Raw genomic sequence first — 27,868 nt, 5'->3', positions numbered from 1 at the left:
AGGCAGGAAACAGGGCTGTATCTGTCTCCTCTGCTAGATGGACAGGAAGCCCGCAAGACAGCTTGTGTCTGAGCTCTCCATATGCACTGTTCACGGCCGGGCATCACTTTGCCCTCAGCCTGTTAACAGGCAGGTTGACCACTGGGCTCAGCTGAGCCCCATCGTGCCTTGTTGTAGCCCTCAGCAGAGCTGGGGCTGTGGCCCAGGCCTCACTGTGAGTGGCAGGTACTGGAGCTATGCTCTGAGGGCCCCAACGTGGGTGAAGGCAGAACAGACGTGGACGTGGAAATAGATCAATGTGTGCATCTGTTATCTAGAAACCAAAGGAAGTAGGGAGATAAAGACAGGCACAAAGAAGGCTGGGGACACTGGACACGCAGCGGAGCCTCAGGCTTCTGCCTATTCTCGTGGCTCGTCTGGAGTATAGCACCTAGGTTTTTACAAAGCCTTTGTTTTTATTCCACATCATATAAAAACAACTGTGCTGTGTTTAAGACAGACAAGGACATTCACAGGATACGGAGGCCCACTGTGCATTCTAGCTAGTGCTGGAGAGGGCTTCAATACAGGATAGATCCTGGTAACAAAACACATGCTTGTTCTGAGGGCTACAGAGTTGTGCTGGGGCTTTCTGCTCTGTCCTTTAGAGACTGCTGGTGATGACAAATGTCTAGCCAGGATGGCTGGGCCAGGAGCTGCACCTGGAGCGTGGCAGTACGGAAGACTGTGGTCGCCTGGTCTGCTGGTAGTGGCTGAGATGGCTGGAGGGCTGGGGTAAGCTGGACCTGACCTTCCTGTCAGAACACATGCATGGGGCAACTGTACCTGGGCCCAGTGCACACACGGTGGCAGAATCCAGCCTCATGCTGGCCAGTGGGCATGCCCCCTTCCCCTCGGGAACTCACGGATAGGGCCCTGCTAGGAGAGACTGTGGCACTGACAGAGGGGAGGGAAAGGCTATACATACAGTGGGAGACGTGCTCCAGCCGCCACACCAGAAGGCGGCCAGAGAAGGGAGGGGGTCAGGGCCTTCATTGTCCCAAGGCCCTGGAGTGTCTGTGGAAGCCTGGGTGCTGGGTGCTGGGTGCTAGGCCTCCCTACAGATGGCCAGGGGGGTAAGGGGTCCTGGTTGTAGACAGCCACAGGCTGCTGGAGGGGCAGGGCTGTCAATTCCGTGCTTTCTTCCTGCCCCTCTGCCGCTGTCCCTTCTGCTTGAGCTTCTCCTTCCGGGCTGCGGCAGTGGTGAAGGTGATGGAGAGGGCATCCAGGGTGTCCAGCAGCTTGCCCATGGCCACGCGAATGCCATCCTGCTTCAGCTCAGCCTGCAGTTCAGCCAGCTCGAGTGGCTGGTACGTGAGCACCTTACGGAACAGCGCCGGCCTGGAGCGGATGTAACGTCTCACAGCTTCCTCCGTGTCTGGTGCCTGGCTGGCTGCCTGGGATGCACTGACCCCTGCACCCTCATCCTCCTCATCTTCACCTGCAGACTCCAAGGTGGCTCCAAACTCACAGGAGGAACTGAAAAGAACAGACATTTTGACACCTTTTCTCTCCGGCCTGAGACCAGGAGACCCTTGAAAGGAAGGAGAGTTCCCATGGCTCTGCAGGGCCTGGTACACAGCGGCGTCAACCACCCAGGGAGGCGGGCTGCTCCTGACGGTGTCCCACAGGCTACTGTGGTTTTGGGGCTCCCTAGCTGGGCCATCCTAGGCAGGGTTCCCCTTAGCCAGAAAGTATAGGCATCAGGGCAAGGAAGACAGATTCTAAAGGCATGTCGGGGGCTCAGGGTATGGCCTTTTAAACTGCCTGGGCTTCCTGCAGTTTCAGCCCAGGAGTGGGATTCAGAACACTGGTTATTAAGCCTCCCTGATGCCCATTCTCAGACCTGCTGGTCAGAGGTCACATAATGTCAATGACACCATTGCTTCCACCTGGTTACCTTTGTGAGCTGAAGGAGCTGTCACTGCTGTCCACAGTGGTGGCCAGAGATTCCTGGGAGGCTGGGAGCTGAGTGTCAACATCAGACCCCGCAGGTGGCTTCTCAGCGGGTGGCCTGCTCTGGTGTGGGATGTTTTGGCTGGGCTTCTGCTGATGTTGAGGTCCCTGGTACTGTTGGATCTTGAGACCCTCAGTGGCTTCTAGTGAGATGCAGCCTCCCACCCTGGAAGGCTTGTAGGTCTCAGTGGAGAGGGTCTGGCTGCAAGGCATCTCCTGTAGCCCCTGTGAGGACTGCATCTCCTCCTCAGAATCTGACTCCAGGGTCTGGTGAGTGTACTGGAAAATCTCCTTCAGTTTCAGAACCATCTGGCGTTTGGGAAGAGGACGGACTCCAAACCTGCCAGGGACACAGATGAAATGTGACCAAACATCAAGGACCAAGAGATGTAAGGAATGGCTTTGTGGGGTCCAAACCATACATGTTCAACTTTTATGAGCATACAGAGGTCAGCATCTGTCGTAGTGCCATCTAAGCTTATACAAAAGAATATTCCAATAGGAGATGCTCCCAGCATTCTGTATGATGGTGGGAGCAGTAACTTCCCCAGGTGCCCAAGTTGCATAGCAATATTCATTAGGATGTGACTGCTTTTACATTCTTTTAAAAATGAGGTCTCCTTACTCACACTGCATGGATAGGGTCCCACTTCCAACAACAGGGGCGTGGAAACTTATCTCTCAGTGCATAACCCAAAGAAGGCTCATTTGTTGACGTCTAATGATCCTCAGGAATGTGGGATCAGTCTATGGAGAAGCTAGTTTACCCCACTACTCAGTAGCCACACGCACCCTGCAGAGCAGACTGTAGAACTTTCCTCCCCAGCCAGCAGCCTGCAGCCACCAGACCTGGAGGGCCACATGCTGGATCCTTCAGCGCCCAGATTTGCTGAGCCTGGTTATGCAGAGGAAGGAAAAGACCCATTTATGAGCAAGCGTAGAACAGCACCAACCTGTCCAGTTCTTTCTTTAGCACCGGAGTCTCCATGATGGAATACCTTGGCATTGGAGAGATGGGCACTTTGGGGGGCAAATTTTTCTTCCGATTAGCACCTTCTGGGTAAAACAGAGGAAGCACATAGATCAGCATGAGAGGTGGATCTGCTACCACTTCTGGTCCTGGATGTGTCACCAAGAAAAATACAGCTCTGTCCGATGAGAGCAGGGATGCCCCCTTCAGAGTCTGGAGTCGTGTCTTCTGTTGGAAAGTACACCAGCATGTTCCAAAGACTGAGCCTTGCACACCACTAAAGCTGGGTGAATGGCTCTTGGGGCTGCTCAACCCAAATGCTCAGCACAGGACTAAACATAAAACACTTCAAAATGTCTCGGTACACATGATAGTGTCAGACAGTGGGCAACACTGAGCCCTTCTAGGAGGCTTAGACATCTCTACTTTATAATTCAACAGTAAAAAGATAACCCATGTAAAACAGGAAAGGATCTATCAGATTTCTTTGTTTTTTCCCCATTAAGTTTATCGGTACTTTTTAGGTATATAGTAGTTACACTCATCGTTGGATATCAGGTTTTTTTGAAGGCACTCAGGTGGCCCATAAGCACATGAAAAGACGCTCAGCATCATGAGCCATCAAAGATATGCAAATAAAAATCTCAGCCACTTCGCCTCCACGAGGATGAAAATAGGAAGTGTTGGTGAGGATGGGGGGATCCTAACACTACTGGCAGGATGCAACTTTGGAAAACAGGCTGGCAGTTCCTCAAAATGCTAAACAGGTTACCATATCTCCTGCAATGCTACTGCTAAGTTTATACCCAAGCAAAGTGAAAATTTATGTCCATACAAAAACTTTTATGTGAATGTTCATAAGCAGCATTATTTATAACCAGAAAGTGGAAACAACTCAAATGTTCACTGATGGGTGAATGCATAAGCAAAATGTTGTACACCATGACTCATCAGGACAGCAAATACAAAAAGGAATGAAGCACAGACTCACAGTCCAACATGGATAAACCTTGAAAATGTTATACTGAGGAAAGAGGCCAGGCACAGAAGAAAATGTATTGTATGATCCCATTTTTGTGAAATGTTCAGAATAGACAAATCCACAAGGACAGAAAGTAGAAGATCAGATGCCAGGGGCTGGTGACTGCTAATGGGTATGAGATTTCATTTCAGGTGATGAAAACATCCGGAATTAGACAATGACGACAGATACACAGCACTGTAAATATACTAACAACCATTCAACTGCATACTTTAAAAAGGATAGTTAAGGGCTGGGGATTTAGCTCAGTGGTTCTGTTGCCTGCCTCAAAAGTGCAAGGTCCCAAGTTCGATCCCCGGTACCCCCCCAAGAAAAAGGATAGTTTGATATATTAATTACATCTTAATAAACCTGTTACTTTTTTAAAAATCAGGCCTTTGGCACAGAGGAGCAGAGAAGCCCAGCCACGTGGGCACCAACACAGTGGGGTGTGTGTGTTTGTCCCCCATGAACAACAGAAAGAGGGCCTCCCTGAGGCTCCTAGATGAAAACTGAAGCCCACTGGAGAAGTGAAGAAAATCTGCGATAAAGGATCACCACACCACCGTAGTTGGTAATTGGAGGAACCAGCACCTCGCATCAGAACCTGGTCTAACTTCAGGGAGAAAGACAGCTGGAACCTGCAGTAGAACCTTGCAGAGTTCAACCCGGCAGAAGGTCAGAGATCTTCACTTGGGCCTTGCAGCCAGAAATCAGCCTGGACCTCAGGGGACAGCTGCTGGCTTACTGAGACTAATTAACTTAGATCTGCCCACTCCTGCCCACGCTGTTTATTGTGTCAACAGAGGCATATCCTGAAGGAGGCCCTCTATTTTTTATTTTCAAAGTTATGTTTTTCTCATCTTTAATCATTTTAAATTTTTAATCTATTTTTTATCAAATTTTTCCTTTTTTCCCTCTTTTCTCTCATTCTTTCTCCCACCTGGTTCTTCATTTCTCTCCCTTTTTGTTCCTGTTCCTGTCCTAATTCAAATTTATTTTTTCTTTTCTTCCTTTTTCCTTCTCTTGATTGTCAATAGTTTTAAAAGAAAGTGATGAGTCTCTAACCTCCCTATTGCTGTTAGTTTGTTCTGTTCTTGTGTACATTTTGTTCTGTCTTCTCTTTTCTTCAGCAGCTTCCTAGAGTTTGTGTGATCTTGTGTCCTCTGACCTCACTTCTAACCTTTCTCTATCCTATCTATCCCTCCCTCCCAACTCCTTCAAAGTCCCAATCCTGAAGGGTAGAGTTGCTATATCAAAGAGTTTATTCACTATAAACATATTTTGGGCTGGTCCTCGATTTTTATTTAATTCACACAGTTAAAGGTGATAGATTAATAAGTACCACAAATTGTCATTTTCTAACTTCTTGATGCTACTGTGTTGCTAATTGTATTGCTTGGGCTAAGGTGTTATGATTGATCTAATCAGTTGTCCCTCCTGGTATTATGAAAATGAGAATGTCTCAGAGTAATGAGAAACCCAAAACCTAAAGACCAGCTATATTAACCCAGGAATTAAACCAAGGGCAGTACCAACAACAAAAATAGAAATGAGAAGACATTTAAACAAGGCACAAACACAGACTTCCACCTCACCAAAGGTAAACTCTGGGGGAAATGAGGTGGAAAAAAATCTGTTAACCATCCAGACACCATGAATGAATAGCACAGGAAGTAAAAAAAACACGTAAATGAGACTCTAGAAAAATTCAAAACAAATAATTTCCCAGATAACCACAGAGATGGTGATAAGAATGAAAGACATGATTAGAGATTCTAGAACAGAAACAGATTTAAAAAAAAAAAAATAGATGACCCAAGGACCATGATGGAAACCATGAATGCTCAGCATAGGAAAAAAATGGAATGCATGAAACATATTCAAATAAATATCCAGGAGATTAAAAACGCTATTGAAAGCATTGGCAGCAGAAGGAGTGAATGTGAAGATAGAATATCAGATATAGAAGATAGAATTGAGTGATCATGAAAAAGAGATCTCTTAAAACAGTAAGGGATCATGAGAAATTGATCCAACTACCCCTAGATGATGCAAAGAAGAATAATATAAGACTGATAGGAACCCATGAAATAGCAGGAGAAAGTAAAGATGACATTAAAAAAAAAAACTTCACAGAATTAATGACAGAAAACTTCCCCAACTGAGGGAAAGAATTTGACATACAGATAAATGAGGTGTATAGGACTCCAAATAGCCATGATCAAAAAAAAAAAAATCTACACCTAGATATATAGTAATCAAGATCCCAGAAACCCAACAGAAGAACAAAATACTATAAGCAGTTAAGAGAAAAGAAACAAATCACCTGCAAAGGGAAGTCCATGAGAATCACAGCAGACTTTTCAACACAAACTGTCAAGTCAAGGAGAGCCTAGAGTGAGGTATTTCAGTCCCCCCAAAAAAACAATCTCCAACCCAGACTGATGTATGCTCTATAAAAAATCAGTCCTGTGCTGGTGATTTAGCTCAGTGGTTCCACTGCCTTCCTGGAAATCACAAAGTCCTGAGTTCAATCTCCAGAACAACAACAACAAAAATCAGTCCTTTGGAAACAGCCCAATTGCCCATTAACTGGAGATTGGATAAAGATGTGATTTTTTAAAAAAATTAAATGGAGTACTACTCAGCCATAAAGAATGAGAAACTAGAGACATTTATAGCTAAATGGATGCACACTGAAGTCATGCTTTTTTTTTTGGGGGGGGATCAAACTTGGGATCTTGTGCTCATGAGACAGGTGGTAACACCACTGAGCTAAATCCCTGGCCCGAGGCCATACTCTTTAAGTGAAATAAATAGGACACACATGTAAATATTGAATAGTTTCTCTGATGTGATAAACTGAAAGTGTAAATATGGATCAAAATGTGTAATAGATAAAAGTGAAATAGGAAGAAATGGTCTAAAGGGGAAGGGAAACTGGGAAGAGTAGGGGAAAGGAAAAAATGGAAACAGTTTTTGTGACTAGGGAGGGGTGGAGGGGTTGAAGGGAGGGCAGGGGATGGGGAAAAATAAAAACCAAGATACATCATATAAAGGTGCAAGTTCCCAGTGATGGATGTCATCATATTGTATACCTAAAAGGTACCAATAAACTCAATGAAAAATAATTAGCCCCTTTATTTTGGTACTGGGGATTAAACCCAGGGTTCAATCTGATCTACTGATCTGTATCCCTGGCCCTTTTTTAATCTTCTGAGGCAGGGTCTTACTGAGTTATTAAATTGCTCAGGCTTGGCTTGAACTTATAGTCCTCCTGCCTCAGTTGCCCATAGTACTGAGGATTACAGGTGTGTATCACCATGCCAGACTAAAATCAGTCTTTTAAAGAGAAATGGGACAAATGAGGAGCACAGACATTTGTTTTATAACCACACAATCTTTTTTTTTTTTCCTTTGGTACCAGAGATCGAATTCTGGCCCTTGCACTTGCGAGTCAGGGGGCAGGACCACTGGGCTAATTCCCTGGCCCTCAGAGACCATCTTAAAGGCCACCTCAGATTCAGACCAAGGTGCCCCAGTCTAAAGTCTCCTGCAGCAGTTTTTACGGCCCTACCTGGGAACTGGTAAGAAATGCAAATTCTGGGTCACATGGGACCTCTGAAGCAGAACCTCTTGTGTGGGGCAGGGCAGGCATGTTTTAAGCAATTCTCTGGGTGACTTGAAGCCCCTGAAGGCTGAGGGCTGTCAGTGGCCTAATTCACCTAAGCTTTCAAGAGGTCAAGAAGCACCAGGTTGCAGTCACTCTTACCCTCAGCGCTGCTTTCTGTCCTCATCATGGGGGATAGCTGGCCCTGCCCCTCCTCCCTGAAAGTGCATGGCCCATGAGTGATTTTGAGTGAGCCAGGGTTCCTGAAATAAGCTGGAAGTGGCTTTCTTCCCCCCAGGGGAAGAGGAAGGACAGGGCCCACAGCCTCCCACACTTTCTCCATTTGTGAGGGTTTTTGTTTTGGTGTTAAGGATCAAACTCAGGGCATACTAGGCACGTGTCCCACCACTGAGCTACACCTCAGTCTGTTTTGCTTTTTGTGAAGCACAATTCACAGATGTGTCATTCAGAACATTCACAATGGTGGTCAACCATTACCTCTATCTGGTTCCAGAATTTTTTTTTCTTTTTTTTTTTTTTTTTTTTTTTTTTTTTTGAGACAGGGTCTCACTCTATAGTTCAGGCTGGCTTTGAACTCACTATGAAGTCCAGGCTGTCCTTGAACTCACAGAGATCCTCCTGCCTCAGCCTCCCAAGTGCTAGGATTAAAAGCATGTGCCACTATGGTTCCAGAATATTTTCATCACCCCAAAGGAGACCTGTACCCCATAAGCAGTCACTCCCATCTCCCTCCCCAGGCAACCCCTAGCCTCTGTTCTCTCATTCTGGATTCGGTATTTCATAGAAACTAAATTATGTAATAGGTGGCCTTTTGTGTCTGGCTTTTGTTACCTAGCAGTGTTCTCTGAAGGCACCCATGCTGTGGCAGGTGTATTTCATTCCTTTTATGGCCAAACACTATTCCCCACATGGATGGATCACATTCTGCTTACCCATCCGCTGATAGGACCTGGGCTGCTTCCACCTTCCAGCTATTGTGACTAATGCAGCTATGAACATGCACCGTCAAGGATTTGTTTTCAGTTCTTTTGGGTATGTAAGCACGTTGGGTCCTATGGCAATTCTACATTCAACTTTTTTTGTGTGGTGTTGGAGATAGAACCCAGAATCTCAAGTACACCAGGCAAGTACTTTACTGGGCCACACCCCCAGCCCTGATGTTTAACTTTCTGAGGAACCACACTTGCCCATCTTAAGGTGCAAATGGGACACTTACTGCTTAGACGTGCCACCTCTGGGGGTGCTGGCCCAGAGTTTGGTAGGGGGTCCACCAACATGTACTTTCACCAAGTGCCTAGGTAGTGATGGTTAGGATGCAGAGCAGTGCAGGAAGCACTGACAGACTGACTGGCGTATGCTGGATGCCAGGCGGTCTCCCTTCCTCCAAGTGGAAAGGGGTCTGCAAGGCAATGGCAGGGTTTGGCCAGGTGAGCCAGCCTTTCCTATCACCAGGATCTCCACGCCCTGTCAGAGGTAGACAAGACCACTTCTGACCCCAATGGCCACTTACTTGGTATCTCTGGCCCTTCTGATTTCTGAGTTCGGAGAGCACACAGTGTCTGGGCTGCAGGAGGAGCCTCTGGGTCTGGAGACTTCTGCCCTTCCCCGTTCCAGTCGTCCCATAAGGCTGAATTCAGAAAGCTCAGCCTACTGGCTGCTGGGGAGCCACCTCCTAAGGACTGCTCTAGAGATGCTCTTCCAGCTGTGCCACTTGCTCGGATGGGGGTGCTGCCCAGGAATCTAGGGGAGTGGCAGTCACCACTGTCCAGAGGCTCCTGGGCCTGACTGCTGGGACTGCTGGTGCTCAAGGGGCCAGTGCGTTCGAGGTTCAGGTGGTCAATTGGAATTGGTGAGAGGGGCTCAACATTCCAACAGTCGTCCACAGGGATTGGTGGGTCACTGTCCAGCAGGGGGCTTTTGTTTATCTGATGAAAAGATACTTCCTGCTCATCTTCACTGTCCCCAACTTCCACCACTTCACTCACTGCTACCTGACCTGGTGAGAGTTTCTGGACTGGTCCAGTGAAGTCAGGGAGGCCTCCTGACATGGGCCATGGGGCCCTTGGGGAAGACAGCTTGTGGCGCCTGGATTGGGAAAGGGAAGGACTCCTATGGACCTGCCTTCCACTCCCTGAAGTTCCTAGAGGCATGGGTGACAATGGGGGTGTGATGACTGAGAACTTCTGCGTGGCCTCCAACACTGTGCTATTTTCTGGGGTGGCCCTGGATGAGGGCAGGGCCATCTTATCCTCTGGAGGCCTGGTCCTGAGGCTTGTGATTTGGGTCTGTGACGAGCAGTCCCGGCTCCTGCTGGCTACTGGGGTAGCGGGCACCAGCCAGGAGGAATCTGTGGTACTGTCCTCATTGAGGCTGCTCTCACGGTTGCAGATCAGCCAGGAGGCCCGTGTGCTGCCCACAGCACCCTGATTCTCCAACTGTCCCTCCCTGCTCTCGAGATGCAGCTCAGCCTCTTTCCTCAGGGGGCTCTGAGAAAGCTCTTGATCTGCATCAACATCAATGACTGAAAACAACTCAGAGGACTTGTGGCTGACTTCTAGTACATTCCTTCCTTCTGAAGGACCATTAGAAACCAACTTTGTTTTGGTCTGTTCTAGCTCCAACTCTTCATCTGAATCCAGTAAAAGGATGATCTCGTTCTCTCTGCTCATTTGGGAGCAAGGATCCTGGGACCTGGTACTCGAGGTGTTGGGTATTGACTGTGTCAGGTCAATGGGTAGAGACTTTTCTGGGGAAATCAGGACACCCTTATTTTTGCATTCCAATATGGAACGACATCCTCTGCCTTTCCAGTCACCTGGCTCCTTAAGTACTTTGAGAATGCCATTATCCTGCTTTGATGGTAGGGCTGGACATGGTGAGCTGGGGGACACCATGGAAACATTATTGTGTGATTGGGTCATGGACGGGGACGAATCACTTGTGTGATAAAGATGAAGCTGTGATCGGCTGGGACTCTGGCCACCAGGAAGCCATGATGGGAGGCAGCATGAGTGTGGCTGTGGAGTGGAGGCACAAGCCATTTCCACCCCCTTCTCTCTAACAATGCCACTCTGTTCCTGGTAATCACTTGTTATGTGGGATAGTTCACAGACTTGAGCTGATGAAAACACCTGTTCATATGCAGGGACCTCAAATGAGTGCACGGGGAAATCTTCTTGTCTCCCAGCCTTGCTGCCCCCAGGAAGGCTGCAGGTGCTGGGGCCAGGTGCCTCTTTTGGTGCCGTCTGCTGGTGGGTCTTTGCATCCACTGCCCTGTCTGAGCATCTACCTGGGGGCAGCAGGAGGGATTGCCTTGCATTTTCCCCAGTGACTGAGGTCTTATATTTTCCTGGCCCCAACAACTGTAATTGTTTTCCCTTTACCAACGGTTTGCTTCTTCCCAGGACATTTGCCAGGGGAGGTCCAGCAACTAGACTGTCTTCTCCTGCCTGGTCAGGCTCCTCTTCTGTGTCTGATACTCTTCCACCCTGCAGCAGCTTTCGCTGAGTAGCTGCGAATTCGTAAATTTCTTCCATATCTGCTTCATTCACTTTTTCTCTGTCTTCTTCAGATTTCAGCAAAGTCTCTGCTTCCTCCTCTTCATCTGTCCACATTGACCTCAAGAGTTGTTGGAAATTCTCCACTCTGCTTTCACAGTTCTCATCTTCCTTCTCCTCCTGTAATTCGCTCTCCACGTCCATCCCAGCAGGCACTTGTTCACACAGGTCAACAAGGTCTCTCACACCAAACCTGCAACAGAATACTGTGGGTCACCACCACTCTGCACGGAGGTGCCTGCAGGCAGCCAGGTGGGTGGCCAAGCAGAGACTTCAGGGGAAGAGCAGTGTGACTCTCATGGGAACAATCAAAAAACTCAATGTAGGGGCTGGGGATTTAGATCAATGGTTCCACCACCTGCTTTGCAAGCACAAGGTCCTGAATTTGATCCCCGGTATCAAAAATAAAAAGCTCAGTGTGTGGGATGCGAAGGCGATGGGCCACCCCTTGCCATGCCTGGTAGAGTCTTCTCCACCCTGAAAATATCCAGCCCTTCAGGTATTCATTCTGAATGCCTTTGGCTACCAGGCCCTGGTGAAGGGCACCACTGACAATGAACTTGGGACTAAATAGTATAAACAGGACCCAAGGTCTTGCTGGCCTCAGCCCTGACCCTTCTACAGCACAACCCTCCCAAACTGTCAACTGCTGACCCTGAAACCATCTCTCACAGGCTGGGGAGTCCATGGGAAGAGCAATCCCAACCTGCGGGCCAGGATTCCCAGCTCAGACGCCAGGTGGGATGGCAGACCAGTGTCTGCTGTGTAGAGATAGCGCAGGAACACGTGGGTGGTCTCAGTGCTCACACTGCTTAGGAGCACACGCTGGGTCTCTTCCCCATCTTCTACAGCACAGAAGCCTTCATCATTTACCTGAGGATGAAATTAAGTATAGCAGTATACTTACTGAGTAGTTGTAAACTGCAGCAAACAGACCATCTGAGATATCCATGAGTCTCCAGTCTCAGAGTTCCATGCTCCAGAAAGGTTTGGGCCAATGTTGTGCATTTTCTTGGCCATAATTCCATGGGTTCAACCATGGCATTTCTTTGTTTTCCAAATTATTTTAGGGGTGGATGTTAAAATTTCAGGGAGCTGGTTAGTTTCCCCTTGACAGACTCTAGAACTTTCTGGCAGACTGAGCATGTAAATCAGACTTGAAGAGAGCGATGGTGACCCTTTATAATCATGTAGATAGAGGAAAGTAGAAACAATTGGAGGAGGGAAAGTTTTCTTTCAATAGAACTAAAACTGCAGACATTTTTCAGCCTTGAAGCTAACCCACCTCTACTTTTTCTCCACAGAAGCAGAATGATACTGGCAACATGGGAACCATACTCTGGAGCAAGGGTGAGAGAGAAAGGGAGGGACAAAGGGGAGTGAGGAGGCAAAGGAGGCACGCTGCATACTCACATACTGAACAAGAGGTGGACATCGGGCATAAAGCACAAACTTGTGGGCATAAAGCACTTCCCCGCTGTCAGTCTGGAACTGAACGTCACTCAGGTGTGGGTTATTGACCATGGCACCAAAATCAGCAGCAAGCAACCCAAGGGAGAGCTGTACATTAGGACAGGAAGAGAGCCATCAGCCCCCAGTGCTGCTTCTCTAACTCGGCTGTGAGGTTCCCAACAGAGGGATGCTAGGGTGAGCTAAGAGCCAGGACCCCACCCTCCTCTCCACCTCTGCTACCCTCTTTCTCTGGGCCTCTATTACAGTGTACTCCTGACCTCAGATAGGAGTGACCAGCAAGTGGATGCAGCAGGGTGTCCCCACACCATCACGGCTCCTGAGCACTGGGTGTGTGCACATGCGTTGCCATACCCACAGTGTGATGCACCAGAGCCCTGAGCCCCGCTGTTCAGGGACCCACCCCACTCCTCAGCTATGCATTGTGATGACCCCAGGCTGGTAGTTGCAGTGAGGAGGTGGACTGATCCTAATCCTGGTCCTCCAAGGAAAGCCCAACTTCTACTGCTGTCCATCACCAAAACCAGACACTGGGCAGTTAGTTACAGCCCAGCCCAGGACCCTGTAGAGAAGGGGCACAGTTAGCTTATCATGTGTGAAGGAAACCATGGAAAAGCCAGCATAGCAGATGCCTAAAAGAGGCAGCAGAGAACCAGCGTTTTCCTAGGACTCTGAGGCAAAGTGGACACTGGGCTCAGTTGCTAGGGTAATTCACAGTGTCCTCAGACAGAATGGACAGAAGCCATTGCAGCAGTGCCCCAAGAGAGGTGACAGGAGGCCCAGTGGATGCTCAACGGGCTGTCTGAACCTTCACTAGAAGAAAGATAGCCTCTTTAATAAATGGTGCTGGAAAAACTGGCATTCACATGCCAAAGATTGAAACTAGATCCCTATCTTTCTTTCTTTTCTTTTTTTTTTGTTTGGTCTTTTGAGATAGGGACTCACTATGTAGTGAAGACAACCTGGAACTCACTATGTAGCCCAGGCTGGTCTCGAACTCAAACTGATCCTCCTGCCTCAGCCTCCCAAGTGCTGGGATTACAGGTATGTGCCACCACTCCTGGCTTACCCCTATCTTTCACCACACACTAACCTAAAATAAAAATGGATCACAGATCTAAATATTAAAATAGAAACACTAAATCTCCTGTAAGAGAGAATACGTAGAACGCTTGAGGACATAGGAGTAGGCAAAGACTTCATGAATAAAACCCAGATGGCATGGGAAATACTACACAGAATCAACAACTGGACCTCATCTAATTAAAAAGCTTTTACACAGCATGAGAAACCTGAAAGAGTGAAGAGACAACCCACGGAGTGGGAAAAATTTTTTTTACCAGCTAGTCAGATAAAGGGCTATTATCTAGAATATATAAAGAACTTAAAAAAAAAAAACAGACCCTAAAAATGTGCATCTGAAATAAAAACGCACTTCTCAGATGAAGAATTAGAAACGGCAAATAAATATAAGAAAAAAAATGTTCAACATCACTGGTCATTCGTGAAATGCAAATTAAAACAACGCTGAGATTCCATCTCCAGAAAGAATGTCTGTTATCAAGAAATCAACCAATAACAAATGCTGGCGGGGCTGTGAGGAAAAAGGAACCCTTCTCTACTGTTGGTGGGGGTGCAGACCGGTTCAATCACTGTTCCATTTGACCCAGCTATGCCCTTCTTGGTATCTTCCTGAAAGAATTAAAAAGGCTATCTGGGTACAATGATCATCAAGGAAGCAGAGACCAGGGAACTGAATAGCAGCAGCCAAAGCCACAGCTCAGCTCACAGTGCCAAATCCCCTGTACCTACCGAAGTGCGGTCGTCCCTCTCAAAGGGCTTCTCCTTGGGTGGCAGAGCAAAACCGGTCAGAGGAACACCGCTGGGCACCAAATCCAACCCTGAGAGAAAGGTGTGCACATTAAAAAAGTATCACCTCCCAGCAACACCAACTGCCAATTGGCTGAGCTGGACCGAGGCATCTCAGGACAACTTCATTTAAAGCAGACTCCCACAAGACATTTTTGCAACCTTCCCCAAAAGGGAGGTAAAAGGATAATAAAAGAGACAAAATTATCCCAGGTAGCCCTATCTTTGGTTAAAGTTTGAGAAAACTATGACATTCACAAGTGGCTACATTATTTTAACCTTTGAGAGCAAAATGAAAGTACCCAGAGTCTGCATTCTCCCACAGAGTGTGCCTCAGAGCCTCAGGTCCCAGCTGCCCTCAGTCTGTCCCCACCTCAGACTGGGTGGCTGGCCCAAACATCCCACCCAGGGACTCACCTGTAGCACCTCCAGAGCTGGCCAGGCCCCCACTGCAGGGCCACGGGCTGGCACTCAGCCCTTCCTCTGCCAGGTCCACGAGGTCCTGCAGGGCCTGGCGCTCCCTCTGGCTGGCAGACAGTGATGGGGCTCTGGGGCTGCAGTCTGCATGGAAGCTGCTATGGAGGGCAGGTGGCCTTTGTATACCTGGCTCTGGTTGCACAGGCAGCACCAGTGTTACCTCAGGCTCCTGTGTGAGACCGTGTAAGAAGGTGGAAAGCCAAAGTGACTGTGTGGTCACTGTCACTGACATACACACTGTAGAAGCCACCCCACACATGCACGGTTAGATGTAAAACAGAGCACAGGATATGGACTGTCCCCAAGGGTGGCCTGAAGCAAGCCTGGGAAGCTTTTCCTATCACAGTGTCAAAAGGCTTCTGCCGTGGCCAGTTCATCCTGTGGCATCCCGGTCCACAAAGGATCATCAGAGTCAAAAAGGCCCAGGCCTACCGCCCAGCTAGTGTCATCTAAGTGGTTAAGTACTGACTCAGGACCAGCTGCAGCAGGACTGTCTGGAGCACCTATTTAGAATATAGGTTCTTGGGCCGGGGATTTAGCTCAGTGGTTCTGCCGCCTGCCTTGCAAGTGCAAGGTTCTGAGTCAATCGCCGGTACAAAAAAAAAAAAAACAATGGAGATTCTTAGGACCCCCTCACACACAGACTATACCAGCCATCTTGGGAGTGGGGCTGGAGTCTGCTTTATTTTACTTTATATTATTTTATTTTTAATCTTGGGACAGGGTCTTGCTAAGTTGCCCAGGCCAGGCTTGAACTTGCAATCCTCTTGCCTCATCTTCCCAGTATACTAAGATTACAGGTGTGTGCCATCATACCCAGCTTGGACTATGAATTTTAAACAAACTCTCCAAGGAAATATTAAACTTTGGGAACTAAAGTCCTCTTTTCTTACCAGAACTGTCATTTTTTGTTTGTTTGTTTTATGAAACAGGGTCTTGCTACATAGTTCAGGCTGTCCTCAAACTCAGTGATCCTTCTGCCTCAGCCTGCTGAGTGCTGAGATTACAGACACATGCCACCACACCTGGCTACCAGGACTGCCATTTGGTTGTTGCAGAGAGAAACAAGCTATAGCTGAGGCCCCATTGGCTTCCTCCCAGATCTACTTCTTGGACTTTCTGTTCACCAACCACAGTATCAAGGGCTGCGTTTCTGGAACTGTCCATCTCACCCCAAAGCCTACCCGTGTATGTACCAGGAGGGGAAGGGCTCACCTTGGTGGGCCGCTGGAGCACAATGGGAGGGACCAGGGCCGCTGTGTAGAAACATTCCATAGCCCAAGCTCCGGTCAGGGCACTGCCCTCCCACAGGAAGTTCTCCTTTCCTTCAGGCAGCTGTAGACACCAACCTGCCTCTTTCAGCTTTTCCCTTAGAATCCTGCTGGCAGGAAGTGGTGGTGTGCTGGATAGTTCTACTTCCTCCAAAAGGAGCTGGGCCACACGATCCTCTATCTGTCTACCGGTGGTGCTGGTGTCCTGCACTAATAACTGTGGTGGGGGCCTCAGGGGTTTTCTTTTGCGACCTTTCTTCTCTAGAGATAAACAGAAGGACACAGCGAGTAATGGATCTGTCCACTCATCTGGAAGTTGCTGCTTGTAACTCTTGGCTGCCAGCAGACCAATGAATTCTCCCCAGGGCCTCTGCTCCCAGCAACATGTACCTGCTCCTGGCCTTGTCCTCTCAGAAAAAGCACTTTCCAGTCTGAGTGCAGGCACAGATGAACCCTGCTCCATTTCAGATCGGGACAGAGCGATGGCCACCAGGAAGTCCTCAGATGGTACCTCGGGTTTATCAACCTTCCGCCTCTTCAGTGGCTCCTTCTTGGTGGTGGCTCCTTTCCGTTTCCGACCTCCAACATGGTTGCTAAAGTGAAAGAGAAAGGTCAGAGAGAGTCTCACCTGAGACTACGCCTGTCTGCCTCATGTGGGGTGAACAGAAAGGATTGTGTGTTCCCTGCACAGAGCCATCCCTGCTTCAGCTCTCACTGCTGAGCTCATTCAATCTAGGCCAAACAATCAGAAGTTCCAAACATGAGAGGATCTGGTCTGTTTTTGTGGACACTGCACAGTCAGGTTCTTAACAGAGCTGTCAGTGGTACCTTCTACCCTAGATGTGGCTGAACCTTCTGGTGGAGTTTACACTCAATGGCTGAGTTGGCTCCATGGATTCCCACCAAGCTCTGTCCACTAAAACTTCAGATGCCCCTGAAGCAGTCCTGGCTATACTGCATCTCTGCCCAAGGCCTGAAACAAGGGCCTCCCAGCTTCAGCCTCCAAGAGCTAGCACCCTCAGGAGCCAACACACAGCATCTCTGCCCTGGGGAGATTAGCACAAGGATTTTTGGGCTGGATAGAAGCTCTGGTGCCTGTGTGAACCCCACTGGCTGGGTAAGAAGTAGGACGGTAAGGCAGATGGAAACTGGGAGTAGGACCCCTCCTGACCTGCAGCCTTCATCATGCCTCTGGCTTCTGCAAAAGCTTATGTTCTCCTCCCTGGGCAGCAATGGCTAGAGATTCTCAGGTGTAGCCTCAGAAGATCTAAGCAAGCCCTAACAGCTCTAGCTTCCTGGGAACCTCTATGATAACCACAGCTACCAAGAGAGAAAGGTGAGCAGCTGAGCAGACACCTCCACGAGTGCAGTGAGGCTAGGGCTGCTCCCCTGGGCTGCAAAGAGGGCCTGGGCTCCGGAAAAACATGAGTGGGTGGGCAGGGGTAAGAAGGTGAGCAGACTGGCATGTGCATCTGGGTCAGAGAATTCGGACCACTCCAGAGATCCAGATACCCAGGCCTGACCTTAGCAGAGGGGAGGTTCAAAGACCCTTACGTGTGTCCAGTTCTTATGGCTTCCTATTTGATCAGCCTTCTAAAAGGCTTCACACACATCTAGTTTCAATACTTGAAGACAGTTTGGTACCAGGGATTGAACACAGGTCCTTGCTCTTTCGAGGCAGGCGGAACCACTGAGCTAAATCCCCACTTGAAGATATTTTAAAAGCAGACATATTTGGTCTGAGGCAAGCAATGGCTTAAATAATGTCTATTGTAAGACCTGAAGGCTTCCTGTCCTAGGACACTAATGTGGATGTGCTGAATGAATACAGACAGGTTTACTGGCTAAGAGAATTCCTTCTGTCTTTTGGGACCTCAGATCTGGCCCAGCCCTGCTGCCCATAGCCTCTGTATAAGGCAGTGGCCAAACCACAAGGCAGCCACTAAACTTGGCCTTCTTTCACTTTGCTTTTGCCAGCTGTCAAAGGGAAGACGTTCCGAAATAAAAGAAGTTGGGGGCCCACACTGACTTTGTTCTGTTTGAAGTTGGCATTAACGTGATTGTCCCTAGTGGCAAGGGCAGAGTGAGCCAAGCTGACCCTCTGCCACTTGTGTCTGTGGTCTGCATGCCAAGGACCTGCTTTCCCAGATGATGGAGGGGCTTCCTATTTTAATATGCAGGCACTAATTCAGGAAAATTAAAAAAATTGTCTCATCAATTCTTTGAACTGTGCTGAATAATCTGACGTTAACAAAATGAAAACTGAACTACACTAAGATTGAAGCCATAGCTGGCCAATCAAGACCCAGAAGAGTTAAAGTGAAGACCAAATCCTTAGACTCTCTAGAGGAGCCACTGCAAGATCATGGACTGGAAACATCTTAAGGAAACTAAACAATCCAATCAGATTTTCTCCATGGATATCCCTGTGTGCATGCAAAACCCCCTCTACACTGCCTGATTTCCTCTTCAAATGTATCACTTCCAGAAGGCAAGGGGGCTCTGGTGTACTTTAACTCTACAGAGAGCTTTATAAAAAGTCAAACTGAGTACAAACATCATCATTTGGTTTCCTCAATTTTCTTCTCTTCTTTTACCTCACCTGGGAGTCAGAGGGCTGCTGCTTGCCTCAGGCGGAGCTGTCTGCATCCTCACAGCCTGCAGTAGAAGCTGGGGGCCCACTTCCATCCTCACTGCACACTGTTTCAGGTGGCTGACTCGGCTCTTGGAGGTGACAAACAGCTTGCCACAAATTGGACACTCAGGGATCCGAGGAGAAGAAGGTTCTAGTGCCTTTTCAGCCTCATCCAAGCACCTGGAGGAAGATAGTAAACATAAGAGAACCACTCTCCCCAGTGATGTGGATCATAGCAAATGCTGGATCCACGTCAACAAGGATGTGACGGCTTACGCATGTTCCCCAAAGCCAGTCCTCACAGCCTGCACGTCTCCTGGCAGTTGGCTCCACACACTAAATTTAGGCATCTGTTAGCAAAGGCAGCTAAAGAAAACAAGGACAAATTAAACATGGCTATCTTCTGAGCCAGCAATTTTATCCTTAAATATATGCCCTAAAGGACTGAAAACAGGTGTTCAACTATGACACAAACATTTGCCAAAGGTGGAAACAACCCGTGTCCATCCGTGAAGGAAAGGATAAATATGTGATCTCTCCATACAATGGGCTATTTATTACTTAACTGTAAAAACAAGTAACACAGTGATACAGGCCACATGGGTGAACTCTGAAAACAAGATGTTAAGCAGAGGAAGACAGACACAAAAGGACAAAAATTGTAGGATTCCACTTACATGAAGTGTCCAATAAGCAAATCCATAGAGACAGAAAGTTGATTAGTTGTTATTAGGAAAATGAGGGAGGGGCAAAAGGGAGTGACTGCCTGGGGTTTCTTTTTGGGGGTGATGAAAATGGTCCAAAACCAAAACTGATGGTGATGATGGCTGTACAACTGCATGGACATAATAACAAAAGGGACATTGTCCTTTAAATGGTTGAACTGTGTATGTGAATTCTATCTTGATAAAATCGTCTAGTAAAAATGGTAAGTTTCTGGGCATGGAAGCACACACCTGTAATCCCAGCACTTGGGAGGCTGAGGCAGGAGGATTGCCTCAAGTTCAAGACCAATGTGAACTTGAGTTCAAACAGAGTGAGTTCAAGGCTAGCCTGGGCTACACAGTAAGACCCTGTGTCAAAACAAAAACAAGAGGGCCGGGGATTTAGCTCAGTGGTTCTGCTAAGGGCCCGAGTTTGATCCCTGGTACCAACTGGTACAAAAACAAACAAAACACAACCACACAGAAAGGGTGTGCTGATCACACTGAGGTACTATTACCACATCGAATACCTCTGGAATCCTACCAGAGCCACAGGTCACTCCCGCAGGAAACGGGACGGTCTGTGCTGCTCCTACCTGTTCACATGCTGCTCCCTCCGGGTCACGTTCATAGCTGAGAGGTTCTTCTGACACATCTGGCAGAAGAACAACCCCTTCTCGTCCAGGTTATCGTCATGTGCAGATGCACCTTTCCTTCCAAACTCTTGCTGCAGAACCAAGGCTACTGCAGCATCACTGTCTGTGGCAGAGAGCGCCAGTCCATTCCCTGGGGAAAAGCACCAAAGATCTGTGAAGACAAGCTGGCCTCCGACCTCTGTGTTATGTCTGTGGCTCTCAGGGGACGGATGCCAGGGAGAACACCAGGAAACCAGAACCTAGTACTGCTCTGTAGGCCTGGGATGCTGCCCAGTGAGACAGGGACCTGGGAAATCTGGAACTGCTCTCACCCAAGTTCAATATACACACAGAGCACCTAGGGAGGTTGTGAAAACGCAGGCGTGGATTCAGGGGGTCCCGGTAGAGCCTGGGCAACTGCATTTCTAACAGACACCAAATGTGGTGATGCTGATGGGCCAGGCCCACTCTGTATATTGAGATCCTCAGGAACTTGCCTTTCATCTTTCCCCTGTTCACTAAAGCCTGTGCCTCAGGTATTGCAGGGTCACACAGCTCCCATTACAATGAAGCTAGGTTGTTTCCTCAAAGTTCAGCCTTTACTGTTGCTGACCTTTTACTGCCCGTGACAGAAAAGCCAGGGTAGAGTGAATGACCTTTGGCAGTTAAAAGGCAGAATCTCCTGCTTAGCACCACACCAAAGGATGGACAGATTCTGGTCTTGAGATGGCCCAAGGTAGCCCAGCCAGTACTGTGAGGCAAACCTGAAGCACTCACAAAGGATATGCTCAGAACTTCACAGGTCTTCGGTTCATTTTGGTACCGGAGATCAAATTCGGGTCCTTGCATTTGCAAGGCAGGCGGCAGCACCACTGAGGTAAATCCCCGGCCTTGGTTCTTGAATACTATGGCCTGTTGTTCCTGCCACTGAAGCCAAAAGCTTCTGATTCTATATTTTGTATCTGTGTGTGTGTGGTACTGTGGATTGAACCCTGGGCTGGGCCTCAAAACAAGCTAAGCATGCACCCTACCTTTTAGCTACATATTCAGTGCTCCCCACTTCATTTCTTAAAGAAACGGTCTATTCCTTCTTAAGCATTTGCTGGGTATGATGTGAAAATACACAGAGAAAAACTGAATCAAATGTAGGGCAGGTGCTAGGCCCAGGCACTGCCTGAGTGACTCCCAAGCCACTCTGGGGCAGCCTGAGACGCTGCAGTGCTCTCAAGGGGAAATAAGTAAACGCAATACCAAGAGACTTCACACTGATCAGCTATAGGTCCATCACTAGGTTTCTTCCTGCTTTTCCTTTTATATACATTTATCAGAAATGAGGCTCCACATTGCACAGGTGATAGGTAGGGCCATCTACATTATGTGAACACACCACAAAGCACCTGTGGTATGTGGATGCCAAAGTGTATAACCTGGAGCCAGTCTGACCTCTGATTTACTTATAGTGTACCCAAAATACCAAAACTGAGGGAAGGGGTTAAATAATGTCATGAGCTAATAATCAAGCAAATCCAGAAAGTGCAAAATCTTATAAGACAGCTCATCTAGACTCTTTAAAAGTTAATGTCAACACAGAATAAAACCAAACCAAGGGGACTATTCTAGAATCTAACCTTAAGAGATTAAGCTACAGCAATAAGCGGTATATGAATTTATGCTGAATTCTTGTTGCAGAAAGAAAACCAGCTACAAAAGATATCCTTGGATCCCTGGGAAAATGCGAGTTTGAACTCGATACCAGGTAGTGGTATACCATTAAGCATGACAATGGTATTGTGATTATGTAGGTGTGAAATGTTATAATGTCTATACCTTACTGTCCAATGACACAGAAGAGAAACATGCATATTTACAGAGACACAAAAAATATATGGCATGAGTATTTAGAACCACTTCTGGTATAGATTATGGCCAATTTGAGAATCATAAATATAGCCAATTAAGATCTGAGAAACTGTATATAATGGCAAAATGTTGTTAAATCTAGGTGGAAGCTATAGGGGATCACTGTAATGTGTTGCTTTTGGGTTTTCCTTTGTTTTTTTGAGACAGGGTCTCCCTATATAGTTCAGGCTAGATTTGAACTCTCTGTGTAGCCCATGCTGGCCTTAAACTTGTTGCCATACTCCTGCCTCAGCCTCCCAAGTGCTAGGATTACAGCTATGTACCTTCATATCTGGCTATGTTCACTGTAATTTTAAAAAACTTTGCAGGGAAAAATTTTGTAACAAAAAGTCAAAATAAAAATAAGAGAGCCAGTCATGGAGGTATGTGCCTATAATCCCAGAACCTAGGAGATTAAAGCAGGAGGATAAGTAAAATGCTCTGAATTATTTAAAAAAAAAAAAAAAAAAGGCAGTAAGTCTCTTGTCAAAGAACTCAAGTAAGAAATGACCAAGAGACATTCATTCTCTACTTAGACCCAGTAAAATGGCAAAGATAATACACCTGGCAGAGGGTACACTCAGAGTAGAAACAAAATGAACACAGGTTTCTTCCTGCCCCTTTTCCTCCAGTACTGTAACATATTTCTGGAAGACTGAACATGTTCCTCATACCGTTTCCTGCTACCGTCTCCTCTTGAGGGCTCTGTGGGACATTTTCTTCCAGTGTAGCCTCGAGGGAGCAGTCCTCTGAAGCATGTCGCAAACGCTCGGGGTCTGTTCTCTTGAACTGCTGCATCCGCTGAAGAACTAGTTGTGCAGTACGGGGTTTGGAGGGACTTGGCATAGCTGTTGTCATCAAACAGGACAGGGAGGGTCGGGCATCGCCACTGGGAGAATTCTCTAGCAAGGAGGAAAACATTCATAGCATGTTCTATCTGGAGAAATAAAAGATTTTCCAACCAGATACAGGCTAGAGCCACGTTTACCAACAAGTTTAGGTTTGACAAGTATGAGTAGGACTGCTTGTTAGCAGCCTTACTGCCTAGAGCAGTGTAAACATATCGATAGCAGGAGGGGAGTGGGGAGTGACTGCTGGGGAGCTTGGGGTTTATTTTTGGGATCCACAAGCCCCTGAAGTTGTGCGTCACTTTTGCAGGTATGCATGTGTATAGTGTTTTCTAAGGGATCATGCAGAGCTTTCATCAGATGCACAAAGGGAGAATGAAAGAGTAAATGTGCCTGTGCACATTACTAAAGTTTTATGTCTCTGCTCAGACTTCTCATTACTCCTGAGAGCTGTTTCCACAGGAGGAAAATGAAACAAAACAAAAAACAAAAAGCATTATTTAAGATCAGGAAGTGAAGGTGAGAAAAATTTAGAAACAGAACTCAGGAGCCCAGAGAGCTTGTGGTACATTACATATGCAAGGGTAGTTTTCAGTTCTGCATGAAGAATGTATCTTAAGCATCCAGCTCAGTATATCAACGACAGCAGGGCAAGAGAGCTGCTGTAAACAAACGAACAAACAAAAAAGTATAAAAGGTCTTTGGGGGAGAGAGAGGAAGGACTACGTTGTGGGATTTAAACCCATACTGCACCCCCCTGCAGCCTTCAGTAGCCAAACTTGCTGGCCCATTCAACTTACCCACTTTGGAATGAATTTAAGAAAGAGATTTTTGTTTGTGTAAATTCTTTAAGTAGAGGGCTCCAAATATAATTACGTTAAAAAGCTACACAGGAATTCTATTTCTTATTATTATTGTTCAAAACAGGAATCAGCAAATGGGTCTTGGGGCTGGCTGCTTGTTTTTGTAGTTAAGATTTTACTGGCACAAGGCCACACCTATTCATTTTCATACTGTCCTATGCAGCTGCATTCACAATAGCAGCAAAGTTGGGTACAGCTGTCCTTCTGTATCCCTGGGGAATTGGTTCCAAGGGCCCCTGTGAATATCAAAATCTGCAGTCCCGTATATAAAATAGCATACTATTTGCACATACCATTGCACATTCTCCCCTGTACTTTGTTACATCTACATTACGTATAATACCTAATACAATGTAAATGCTACATCATTATTACTATGTTGTTTAAGAGAACAATGACATGGGGCCAGGGATTTAGCTCAGTGGTTCTGCTGCCTGCCTCACAAGGACAGGGACTTGAGTTTGGTCCCCAATAAAAAAAAAAAAAAGAGAGAGAATGATGACATGAAAAATTTCTGTATGGGTTTGATATAAACAGTTTTTCTCAAATATTTTCTGAGGTTGGTTTAACCTATAGATCTGAACTCACAGACAGTGAATGCCAGCTTTAGCTGTGCTACAGACTGTATGGCTTGTAAATCCAAAATATTTACTACGTGGACTTTTTAGAAAGTTTTCTGACCCCTGGTTTAAAACAGTATGAATCATTCTTTGTCCTCCCTAAAAAGGCCTGGCAGTGGTTCTTGACTGTTTACCTGTCTGGATGCTCTGTGCTTGATCCTGGGGTACAGCCGGATTCACAGAAGGAGCAAGCACACCTCCCTCTCCACTCACAGGGAGAACAGGTTCACTTCCCTGAGACTTGGTTGCCCCTTGCTTTTTAGCCCTACGGACCTGGCCGCATGACGGAGGTTTCTTTGAAGTGCCTTGATGGCTTTTGCTCCTGGTGGCAGACTGTTTGGTCTTCTTTGATGCGCTTATCTGAGTGCTGTTTGAAGATTTTTTTGTCTTCCTGTCTTCTAACACTTCCTTGGTTCCAGTTTTTTTCACTCTTTGGAAAAAGCTGGCACAGAGTTCTTTAAAATCATCATCTGACTCATCCATCTTGGAGCAGTTTTAACGCTTTTAGGCTGGTGGTCTTCAGGGGAGTGAGACCCAGTCTGGAGGCATGTCCTCAAGAGGAAAACACAAATCTGTGCACCGGCCTAGCCGAGCTTCACTCACCGCTCGGCCTAAGGTTCTTCTCTACTACTTGCTGAGCTACTACTTGGAAAATGTGCACAACTGACAAAAAGTACTGTTTTCCTCTTCGGAATGATTTAAATGTCTTTCTTCATATTGAGCCCGTAGTTAAATAACATGTTTAAGTTTCTCTCAGTTAAAGTTCACAACTCAGAGAACGTTTTGTGGTGTAACAGCTGTCTCAGAGAAAGATTACATGTGAATTCAGTACTCAGATCCTCCAAGATTTCCATAGTGATAAAGTACAGCGTTTCCTTTAATTTCTTATCTGAGGAAAACCAAAAACATCTAAGTGTGATTAGACAGACATTGCCATTTTATTTTATTTATTTATTTTGGGCTTTTTTTGAGACAGTGTCCCACTATGTAGTTGAGACTGACCTGGAACTCACTATGTAGCCCAGGCTGGTCTCGAACTCACAGCGATCCTCCTGTCTCAGCCTCCTGAGTGCTGGGATTACAGGCGTGCGCCACCACACCCAGCAATATTGCCATTTTATATCATTTCTTCCAGGAAGGTAGAAGAGCATGTGGAGTTTGGGAGAAGTCTTAAGAGTAACAGTGCCCTGTTACATGCTCAGCACAGCCTGGTTAACACTATGCTTGTCCTAAAGGACATCACAACCTAACACAGGACAGGTATCTAGAAACCCACTATCACACATGTGATAAATATGTGCATCTTGAGAAGGGTGTTATTTTTACTGAAATCTGCAGAACAAACCCCATGAATGCCAGGTGCCACAGAAACAGGATGATTCCCAAGTCTAGGGAACCTATTTCGCTACAATGAAGACCTCTAGCTATCAGCTTAATCTCCTGATAGAGATCTATTAGCAAAAGTTGTAATGTGAGAGAAAGAAAAAAGTACATGGCTTCTGAATAGTCAGGAGAACAGAAAAATCTGCTTTTCTCTAACCTCTCAGCCCACAAGAGTTCGCCAAACTCAGATGACTGGAACACTGCCTGTGTGAAAAGGCTGGGCCTATGGACGTGATTATATACTTTGGCACCCAGCTCAATGGGATTCAAAAATGAAAACTGAATGACCTAGTGGCAGGAAGTTCTTTACTTCAAATACAGTAATGCAGCCGCCATCACCCAAGTAATCTGTTTAATCATTTAGTTTTCCAGAATGGAAAGATATCCCTAGAATCTACTTTGTATGGCTAGTTCATCTCGCCTTCCATGTCACCTCCTCAGAGAGGCCTTCTCCAAGTGGATCCTCTCCATAGCTTCCCCCACATTCTCTTATCATCACACATTTATTTTATTTTTTTTGTACTGGGGATCAAACTCCGGCCCTTGTGCTTGTGAGGCAGACGGTGGAACCACTGAACCAAACCCTCCACCCCATCACACATGGTTTTATCCGATTATAACATGTGATACATATCACAATATCAGACTATAATATGTAATACATAATACTTATTGAATGCTTATCGTGTGCCACTGTTCCAACTGCTTTCCAATCTTTAACTTATTTAATCCCTACAACAATCTTATACAATAGTCTACTGTCACTTTTTTTTTTTTTTTAGTACTGAGCAGCATTCTCAGCACTTTTTTTTTTTTTTCCTTTTTGGTACCTGGGATCAAACTTGGGCCCTTGCGCTTGGGAGGCAGGTACCGGAACCACTGAGCTAAATCCCCAGCCCTCTCAGCACCTTTTATATTTTTTAAAACAGGGTCTTGTCAAGTTGCCCAGCCTGAGCTCAAATTTGCAATCCTCCTGCCCCGGCCTGGGATTACAGGGCTATGCCACCACATCGGCTTATTGTCATTCTTTCTTTACACTGGGTCATGTCACACCACTTTTGAAGTGGCAGAGCAGAGATCAAACAAAGGCAGTGTGATTTTGAAGTATCGACTGAATACTTTTTTTACTATTAGTCCCCAGCTAAGTTCAACACTGAGGAGGGCACAGACTTACCTATTTTGCTTTGTATTCCCTTTAGCTGATCTGGTACCTGGCTCGTAATAAGTGCTTGGCAACTATTTGTTGAATTCATGCACTCCAAAGAGTTTGATATAATCGGAGTGAAGAGAACGTGGTAGGGCAGAAGAGGTCTGTAGGGAAAGGCAGAGGTCAGGTCACAAGGGCCTGGAACACCAGGCTAAAGCAAACTAAAATTTACCCTCTTGAATGTGGGGAGTAGACAGAGCAAACCTCACGCTGTGTTGAGTCTCAAGACAGTCATCCGTGTAGGTGCTCAATCGATTTTGCTGAATGACATGATAATGGATCCTACAAGGCTGCAAGCTCCCAGAAGGCAGGGGACTCCTCGGGTTCGTATCAACCGTACCTACCCAGGTGCTGGCTGCCAGCAGGCGTAAAGGGAATGAATGAATCAGGGCGGGACGACTCTCCCGCTTTTCCCAATCCGCTACCTATGAAAAGGGTTGAGCCTCCCTGGCGAAGAGATGCCAGGGGCTGCTGCCAGCCCTAAAGCCAGACGGAGGAGCCCTATCGCCAAACTGGCTCCGGCTGGGACCAGGGCGTTATCCAGCTCTCCCCTCCCCACCTCCCCCCAAGGCCAGCCCTTCCCCGCCGCGATTACGGGCCTGGAAGGGGACACCGTGGGATACAAGCGAGAAAGGTTCTGGCCCCTAAGAAGAGCGAGAACAGCCCGAGATGACAGGCCCTTCTCCTCCCGGGTGCCGACAGCCAGCCCAGAACCCCGACTCCTCCTACCTCCCGAGACACAGCGGAACCTTCTCAACGGTGATACACGCGACGACGCATGCGCCGCCAACACCCCCACCAGGACTGGAT

At 47.1% G+C, this 27,868-nt stretch overlaps 1 protein-coding gene and 1 long non-coding RNA gene across 5 annotated transcripts; one reads left to right on the top strand and one right to left on the bottom strand.

Annotated features, from left to right (window-relative positions):
* Positions 1–437: 437 nt before the first annotated feature.
* Positions 438–27,860, bottom strand: Slx4 (SLX4 structure-specific endonuclease subunit). Of its 4 annotated transcripts, XM_010644057.3 has the most exons (16): positions 27,788–27,845; positions 27,263–27,413; positions 27,026–27,162; positions 22,812–23,039; positions 20,200–20,389; positions 18,867–19,079; positions 16,655–16,857; positions 16,209–16,525; positions 14,934–15,162; positions 14,460–14,548; positions 12,591–12,737; positions 11,884–12,050; positions 9,131–11,370; positions 2,949–3,051; positions 1,940–2,335; positions 438–1,518 (listed from the first exon to the last, which is right to left on the bottom strand). In XM_010644057.3, the coding sequence occupies exons 3-16, from the start codon at positions 27,102–27,104 to the stop codon at positions 1,167–1,169; spliced, it is 4,953 nt and encodes a 1,650-aa protein (XP_010642359.1). In that variant the 5' UTR covers positions 27,105–27,162; positions 27,263–27,413; positions 27,788–27,845; the 3' UTR covers positions 438–1,166. The 4 variants fall into 4 exon arrangements, with proteins under 4 accessions (XP_010642359.1, XP_019066186.1, XP_010642360.1 ...); XM_019210641.2 differs by lacking the exons at positions 27,263–27,413; positions 27,788–27,845 and adding an exon at positions 24,603–25,357 and having other exon boundaries at positions 2,949–3,048; positions 27,026–27,105; XM_010644058.3 differs by lacking the exon at positions 27,263–27,413 and having other exon boundaries at positions 439–1,518; positions 27,788–27,860.
* LOC104876159 lies at positions 1,525–4,836 on the top strand. The gene is made up of 3 exons (XR_784263.2): positions 1,525–1,613; positions 2,293–2,384; positions 4,381–4,836. It is a non-coding gene; the product is annotated as an uncharacterized LOC104876159 (long non-coding RNA).
* Positions 27,861–27,868: the final 8 nt, after the last annotated feature.

Source organism: Fukomys damarensis, unplaced genomic scaffold (genome assembly GCF_012274545.1).
Source record: "Fukomys damarensis isolate Sample0158 unplaced genomic scaffold, DMR_v1.0_HiC HiC_scaffold_34, whole genome shotgun sequence".
NCBI lineage: Eukaryota > Metazoa > Chordata > Mammalia > Rodentia > Bathyergidae > Fukomys > Fukomys damarensis.
This window is presented reverse-complemented; position numbering and strand designations above follow the sequence as displayed.

Excerpts from the sequence above, each read along its gene's own strand:
- Slx4 (XM_019210640.2), bottom strand. The coding sequence starts at position 24,951 with ATGGATGAGTCAGATGATGATTTTAAAGAACTCTGTGCCAGCTTTTTC. Across the intron at positions 16,526-16,654 it reads GAGGACAAGGCCAGGAGCAG|AGAAGAAAGGTCGCAAAAGA; the intron begins GTACATGTTGCT and ends GTTTATCTCTAG. Across the intron at positions 12,738-14,459 it reads AGAGGGACGACCGCACTTCG|CTCTCCCTTGGGTTGCTTGC; the intron begins GTAGGTACAGGG and ends CCTAATGTACAG.